General features: G+C 41.0%; 1 protein-coding gene across 4 annotated transcripts in view; it reads right to left on the bottom strand.

The window, feature by feature from the left end:
* Postn (periostin) overlaps positions 1-8,288 on the bottom strand; it is a 31,482-nt gene that overhangs the window by 18,603 nt on the left and 4,591 nt on the right. For all 4 annotated transcript variants that reach the window (XM_005343974.1, XM_005343976.3, XM_005343975.3 and 1 more), the window contains exons 3-9: positions 7,746-7,810; positions 6,059-6,216; positions 4,180-4,344; positions 3,189-3,335; positions 2,597-2,738; positions 1,159-1,371; positions 453-587 (exon numbers count right to left, since the gene is read on the bottom strand). In XM_005343974.1, coding sequence (XP_005344031.1) covers positions 453-587; positions 1,159-1,371; positions 2,597-2,738; positions 3,189-3,335; positions 4,180-4,344; positions 6,059-6,216; positions 7,746-7,810 — 1,025 coding nt within the window. The remainder of the gene's footprint in view (positions 1-452; positions 588-1,158; positions 1,372-2,596; positions 2,739-3,188; positions 3,336-4,179; positions 4,345-6,058; positions 6,217-7,745; positions 7,811-8,288) is intronic.

The following is an 8,288-nucleotide window of genomic DNA, read 5'->3' as shown; positions in this document are numbered from 1 at the left end:
CTCCAACCCCGCAGAAAGAACAACAGTGGCTTTGAGCCAAAACATGCGCACAGTATTAGTCTAAGGGAGATTCACTATTTCTAGAAATTTTTATTTCTTTAATTAATAATGTCATATACTGCAACTTGATACTTAAAAACCATTAACACGTTTGACTTTTGATCACTAAACTTTTCCTCAAAATTTATATATTTTCCTGTGAAGTAAGTTTCTAGAACAGACCTCAGCATGTGTGCTAAATATTGTCAGAGAGTAGCAATACCTAGGTGAAAAATGTACTTCCCTTCATGATTCAGAAGCAACTGTCTCTTGTTTTTTTTTATGCGTTTATAATTTGACACCTGCATCTGCCAGACTGCAAAAGCCTCATTAATATTTTCTAAACTAAGACTTGGTATTCAGAATAATCACGGTCCCCCAGGGAGGAAGAAGCAGCAGAGCTCAGAACTTACCAGAGAAGGCGTTGTTCACAGGTGCTAACAAAGTATATTCCCCATCTGGCTTCAGAGAGGACGCCAAGCCTAGCTGGGCCACCAGGTCTGTGAAAGTGGTTTGCTGCTTCCCAGCCAGCTCAATGACTTGTTTGGCTGTAAAATAAACCATTGCCATCTCAACAATGTCGTCATTGTTATGATCTACATCCCAGGGTTCGTAAATCAATGCCTGGCTCTTTTCTACCCTTGTAAGCTGTTTACTCGAGCGCCAATCTAGTAAAACATCCTTCTCCGCCTTAGTATGAAGAGTCTAGCTTCCAAGTGAGAGACTTGATCAGCACAAATAACTTTAGAGGGAATTTTTCTCTCTGTCTTTATTGCTGTATAGTGTAGTTTTCTTTAACCCCCAATCACTTACCTTTCAGCTCTTTCCACATTGTGAGTCACACACCCTTTCCTTTACCAGAAGTCTACCATCACTATCTCTCTTTTTATTGCCAAGAAACACACTAGCAGTGTGAAAACCTTTTATAAAGACTAGATTCCAGGCCAACGTCCTGCACGGGCTGCCCGTGACTCCGCAGGCCTTGGAGTTGGCACTCGTGAGCACACGGCCACTTTGCTGGGTGTACTTTTATAGACCTGTCACTAGCTCTTCATGGACTTACTCTCCAAACACCTTAATTGGCTAGTAACGGGGAGGTGGATGGGAGGCCATGCTCACCGGAATCAGGAATGAGGACTTCGTCAATCAGGTGGATGACACCATTCTTTGTCACAATGTCTTTCTTGTTCACCATCTTGATTCCATTGACAGAGATGCTATCCCCTTCACAGCCTATCTCAACCGTGTTTCCTTCCATGGTTTCAAACACAGCTCCTCCAGTGATAGCCTCAGAACACTGCACAGTGTTTAGGATGTGATACTTCAAAAGAGCTGGGGAGAGAAGGGGGAAGGGCAGTCAACTTCTGGCCAAGGAAAACAACATTTGATCCTTACACTATGCATCCACCAAGGGTATATGACACAGATTAAGACTTGAAATTCTAAAGTCTTAACTATACAGTTTCTAGGAAAGTGGGTGTTTTAAGTCATTGCTTCAGTGGGAACAGATTAGCTTATTAAAAAGGAGGAGAAGATAATACGAGCTTCCAAAATTATTTTTTGCAGCACCAGGAAAACAAAAAAAAAAAGAGAAAGAGAAAAAGAAAAGTCTTTTAGACAGTTTCTGAAGTTATCTGTTAGCCATGACTGTTGGAAAACACTCAAACAGAATGCTGCATTCGCCTTCCAAAAGATCATTCATGATTGGCAAACTAGTTTGAGAACCTGAGGGCAAGGCAAGCCATTCCCTCCAAACAACACCTAGAAAATCCAGAAGAGCATCTGGAAGGAGTGGCCTCTTAAGGCTATGATATCGAGACTTACATTCTCAAAGTGTGTCAGCTGTATTTGAACAAATATATTTGGAGACTGAGTATATGGAAGTAGTTAGCACAACACAAAACCTATCTGGCTGTTGAAAGGGAGGCAAGAAAGGACTCAAATACATTTGTGGAGCAATGTGTGCTGGCCAAGGGGAACCATATAACTTTCTTTGCTCAGTTAGAACTTGCGGCATACATTTGGAGTTGAAAGTATTGTATCATATTGTTCCATATTAAAATCAAGCCCAATATTACTCTGCCACACTTGATTAATCTTTCTTTTTCATTTTTAAAAAGATCTATTTATTTTGTCTTATTAGTATGAGTGTTTGCCTACATGTATGCTCATGCACCACATGCATGCCTGGGGCCTACAGAGGTCAGAAGAGGAAATCACCTCCTCTGGAATCGTGGGGGTCCCGGGAATTGATGGCAGGTCCTCCTCCAGGGCAGCCAGAGCTCCTAACTGCGGAGCCATCTCTCCAGCCTTTGTTAACCTTTCACAACATCTGTAACTGGTTTGCTCGGAAACAGCATGAAAGGCTGCAACCTTACAGCTGTTTTGATCAAGAATGATACTTGGGTATTTTTTTCCATCTTTTAAATGATGTTTTCTAGAGCACCTCATGTTAAACACTTTTGTCTTTCCTATCACAACTGCCATTATCGGCCATAACTGCTCTTTTCCCATGGCCTCCATCCTAGGTCTCCATGAGAGGAAGACATTTTCCTACCGTCAGAAGCCACTTTGTCTCCCATGATCCTTTCTAGGACTCCCCGTGGGAGTTTCTCAAATGCTTCATTGGTGGGCGCAAAGAGTGTGAAGTGACCATCTCTTCCAAGGGTCTCCAATAGGTCGGAGGTGATGGCAGCAGCCTGAAACACAAATGGCCTAGGATATCAGGAGGGAAGTGACAGCCTCCCCAGAGACATTTCTGCATGTTAGATTATTAAACTATTACTTTTTGGTCCAACCGACGAAGTCTTCCCCAGTTTTTTTCAAACCATTGGCTAGAAAGGAAAGTCTGCTAATATTTCTCTGACTACAACAAAATCCAGCAACATGTTCAGTCACTGAATCAACGTGTTCTATAGACCCCAAACACTGTACTCACACACCAAGAATATTAACCATCATATCCAAACATGTATTATTACTATATATGGGATGGTATCTCCTTTATGAAGTGGAAATGGTTATTTCATGGAATATATTGTTGTACTTTGCCAGATTTGTTGACTAGCACTTTTGCAGTCTACAGATCTTGCCAGAAAAGGAACCTTCCTTCTCTTTCAGCAAATCAGGGGAACCTGCCCGGTTCTTACTCTGAACGATGAAAGGTCGTCTTCCGCATCAAGGAAGTCTTGGATGGAGGTACCAATTTGCGTCAGGACACGATCAATGACGTGGACCACTCCATTCGTGGCAATCTGGTTCCCGTGGATGACTCGGGCACAGTTCACAGTGACAACCTGCAGTCGTTCGAAAAACAAAAAATCAGATCCAGTGCTGATCGCTAAGGCACCAGGGCGATTTCCGCACCCCCATGCACTAGCGAGTACGGTGTAAAGTGTCTACGAGCTAAGCGCATAATCTGGGGACCTAGTAGGTATAGCCTCCAGACCCTACATGCGGAGGGCCGTAGCTGTGGATTAAGACCTGAGTATTATCAAACAGAAAGCAGAACTGTTCAGAACCCCAATCAATTAAAAGCGTTTCTGGACATCCAAGGCCAATAATTGCCTTCATTTGAGTTATTGATTTTATTTTTATTCTTTCCTATAATTCTATACTATTTCTAATGATGGTCAAAAACTGTAAATAATTCTAATTAGCTCTGAAATAAGTTCTGAGAAAGGAATAAAAATTCCCATTGCAAGACTGTTATGTGGCCTGCTGAACAATAAGTAGCCTTGCCTCATCAATGGGATTTTTTTCTACTCTGGAAATTTGAATGTTGATAAAAACCTTGAGACGACAGTTTGCCATAGTCAAACTAACTCAAAAACTCAAGACTCTCAATCAGCATAGCCTTCAGAGAGTGGAGACAGGGCAGTCACCACACTCTTAAGTGTGCTTTTCACTATGTGTAAGGAACCATTTAATACACGGTGACTCCCAGATGCCAACCATTCATTCCTTAGGAGGAGCCAATTGGATTGACATTTCACAAGGCCAAGTTGTTTTCTTTTAATTAATGCAAGTACTTACATTCTAGTGACAAACACTATCATGTCTGTGAAGGTCCTAACGAGGGAACAGATAGATTTAGGGAAAACACGCCTTAGAAACGTGAAGTTGATGAACGAGACTTACCCCGTTGGGATAGTGGTTAATGAAAAGGCCCAGATTGTTGTACATTGACGGAATCACCATGCCGTGCTTCAGGTCCTTGGTTAGCATTCTCTTGTTAACCATGTGGCTGTGTAAAGCATTCAGCAACTCGACATTGACATTGTTCTCCAGTCCTCTGCGAATGTCCTAGGAGGAATTCAATAAAAGCTCATTTGTTTTAGTTTACTACTGAAGTTCTCCCCTTTAAAAAACTATTATCTGTGTGTGTGTGTGTGCGTGCATGCATGTGTGTCTATATGCATGGGTGCGTGTATGTCTGTATGTATGTGCGTGTGTGCATGCATGTATTCCTGCCTGCCTGTGCATGTGTGTGTGTACGTGTGTGTGTATTGGGCTTGGCTTCTGGAAAGCCAATCAAGGAGTAAGATTATTCAGGAGCAAAAGCACAAGGAGCATTACCACAGACAAACATGAGAATCTTCTGATTCGGTCATGTTTAAGGAATTGAGATGGGAGAGCCAGGTCACTTATAGTTTTTAAGTCTGAATGTTGACATTGATTCTGCCTATTAGGGGAGAAAGAGTTAGAGCAATACAGGCATTTATGGAGAAATGACTGACTAGCCGGGCGGTGGTGGCGCACGCCTTTAATCCCAGCACTCGGGAGGCAGAGGCAGGCAGATCTCTGTGAGTTCGAGACCAGCCTGGTCTACAGAGCTAGTTCCAGGACAGGCTCCAAAGCCACAGAGAAACCCTGTCTCGAAAAACAAAAAATAATATAAATAAATAAATAAATAAATAAATATAAAAAAGAAATGACTGACATTTTTGGTATCCTTTATTTACATAGCCACATCATCTTTGGAGAGGAAATATTAATATGGAGATTAGAATTGCTGGGGTCGCAAGGGAAATCAGTACAAACCCTACAGATTTTATGGCTGTGCACCCTAGAGTGAGAGGCAAAATCATCAAGGTGTAGGCAAAGGACTGAATGCATTTCCAGGAGAAAATTTCTAACCTTTGCTGCTAAGGCGAGGAAGCCCCGGTGGGATGAAAAGGAATCAGGAGGGAACTGAGGTGTGGGGAAGCCAAGAATGTGACTCAGCACTAACCCATAGGGTGCGCTCAGAGGAACAGGGAGTGTGCTAAGGTGTAGGGAAAGACAAGAGCCCGTGACTCAGCAGTAACAGCTCTGCCTGAGATGCTGCATTGAGTCCCTGTAGGATTTTCAGTTCATCGCCACAGGAGCTGGAAGTAGAAATGTGTTTTTCCGCTAGTTGTATAAAATTGGAAATTGAGGAATATTTTATGAATTAATCTGTCCTAAGTTAGTCTGTTCACAAAATCAAATATTGTTTATAACACTTGGTTTAACTATCCATACATATTTACTATTGTGGTAGCTTAGGAATAGCAATCTCTATGGCATGTAGTTATACATCTATAAACAAGCATAAACTATTTACATAGCTTTTCTTTCAGCTATAACTATGTTATTTATAAACATAATAAAATATTGCTATGTAATGTAATATAGCTTAGAGTGGATTTTTAAAATAATGCTAGGCTTTTTGACTTACCTTTCTAATGGATATGTTATCTGAAATTGCATGTATTTTCTCATACCCAAGGAGGTGAGAGGGAGAGAAATAAAATATAATAATAATAAATACTCTTTTAGCTCATTCTCTTTCCCTTTAAAAACATTATCTCCTGGGGAGCCCCACTATGGCAGTGTGAGCATACGCCATTGCCCAATAACTTGTCTTTATATATTCTCACATATGTATGATAGAAAGATACAGCATGTTCTAGTGTTTATAAATAAGTTGACCAACTAAAATGAAAATGGCTGTATTCCACAATAAATGTTTCAGATAACAAAAAAGGTTAATTACAGAATCCAGGTTTTCCCAAGCCTCGTTACTCGGTGCGAAGTAGGTGTACGACCCCTTTCCTTCAATCTCTTCTCTCAGTTTTGAGACATCGGAATAGTGCTGAGTAGTAGTGGCTCCCACAATGCCCAGCGTGCCATAAACATGGTCAATAGGCATCACTGAAACAACCAAGAAATGAACAGATGCTTAGTACTTGATCTATATAATGTTTTTGCAATCATTCAAGCTTTGCCCTATCCCCCAATATACTGATCAATTTAAGCAATAACACACCATGTATCACCCACTTTAGACAAAAGTTGCATTTCGAGTGCATTATATAATAGCAGATCACTCAAACTCTTATTTCTTAGATTCTTGGTGTTAAAGAAGTGAGTTTTCAAAGATCAATCTGAAGTAACATTCAGTAAATCCTATCACATCACTAATAGTTCAATCGGAATTTCCAGAAAACATATCTGATTATTTTACCTAAAGACAAGCTGCTTGCTCCTTGCCACTCATTGAGACTAGCAAGGATAACACGTGCTGCAGTGCTGAATCTCCAAAGAGTGAACTATGTTTACATCTATAATTTTTAGGATTCTTGATCACTAAGGCAATAGATGGACACAGTTCTCTCCATTTTAATTTAAGAAAAATCTGTCTAATACTTTTAGAAGGTTCTCTGGTCTCAATATCAACCTGAAAAAGTGTTTCTAGCTGTCTGTGTATCACTTGCTTTCCTGACCCCATTGATTTGAAAATCGGTGTCACTTGGACATAGTCATAAAGTAAATGACTACTTTAGTGAATTCCCCAAGACAATTATTAAATTAAATCATAAAGTCTGCAAAAGAACTCTCAATATGACCAAAGTGGGTAAAAGTGAAAAACGTTAATGTTTCATGGCAAGCCCACGCCTTGATTTGAACAAAACACATCCCACACCAAACTTGACTCCCCAGTTTCATTTGGGAAAACCTGTAACATAACTGGTTGCAGATGTGATACGAGTTAGTCACAGGACATCGTCACCAACAGCATTAACCAAACACCATGTCTCAGCAAGTAAGGCTTTTGATGGTCTCTCAGCTGCTCAGGCCTGAGTGCTTTGGAGACATCAGCCTGGCATCTCATTCTGAACACAGTATTATACCAGCGCTCTGAAGTCTACACCCACTTCGAGGCCTGGAGGACCTGTGCTCCAGGAGGAGACCATTCTATTGCGATACAGGAGCCTGGGGAAGGGTGATGATTGGCATTGCATATCCAGAGGAAATGAAAACGACTTCTCTTTTGTTGGCAAAATTATGGACAACCACATTTCAAAGGTGAGCACATTTCAGAGCAAGGGCCATTACAAGCCCAGATCTGGTCAACGGTAGATGTTGCCTTCTTAAAGTAGGCACCATGCTTTTTAACAAGTTCAAAGATGGGGACTTAGGTGGAGGGGAAGCAGAGCTACTTCTCATTTAGTGTCTAGAGCAATCAGCTTCCAGTGCTAATGAGAAGAGAGGTCTAATATTTCAGCATTAGGGTAGGTAAGCATGAGATTAACACAAAAACATGGAGAATCTGCTTGGATTTATGATTTGCTAAGTATGTGTATGCACACACCTGTACACCCACGCACGCACACAATATTGGCCTCCCCACAAGCTGTCTGCCTCATGTTCCCCAGTTAGTCTTGAAATGTAGATCTTACCTGCTGGGCAGCCTTTCGTCCCTTCCATTCTCATATAGCCAGGACAGCATTCATACAACACAGTGCTGCATGGACGAGGAAAAAAGTCTCAATGTTAAACCAGGAAAGTGCAAAAAGTGCACCCTTACATAACACCCAATAGAACATAACACTTATGCCCATGGTTTGCTAAGACTGTTGAAGCCAGCTTTTGTTCCTGCCCTTCAGATAACAGACATTTTTGTAAGTTGAATTTTTCTCTGCACCCTCGTGGTATTGGGGGAAGGTTCCTGCATCTTTATCCTGAAGGACAGTTTATTAAGCAGGCTCACTGTGCAGTAGACAGATATCCTTAAACAAGCCACTTGATATATTAGAATTCAGTCTTCCCAACATTTTAGCAAGGGAAGAGCAGTGGTAACACAATGGCTGTGAATCTCAAAAGAGTGGTTTTAGAATAACTTTGTTAGGTATGTGTAGAAAAAGAATACTCATTGGGATATGCTACCTTGAAACAATAGAAATACATTAACCCATATAATTCATATAATCTTATCTCATGTG

The sequence above is a fragment of the Microtus ochrogaster genome, chromosome 1 (assembly GCF_000317375.1).
Source record: "Microtus ochrogaster isolate Prairie Vole_2 chromosome 1, MicOch1.0, whole genome shotgun sequence".
Taxonomy (NCBI): domain Eukaryota; kingdom Metazoa; phylum Chordata; class Mammalia; order Rodentia; family Cricetidae; genus Microtus; species Microtus ochrogaster.
The sequence above is the reverse complement of the archived record's forward strand: the minus strand, read 5'-3'. Positions and strand labels throughout refer to the sequence as shown.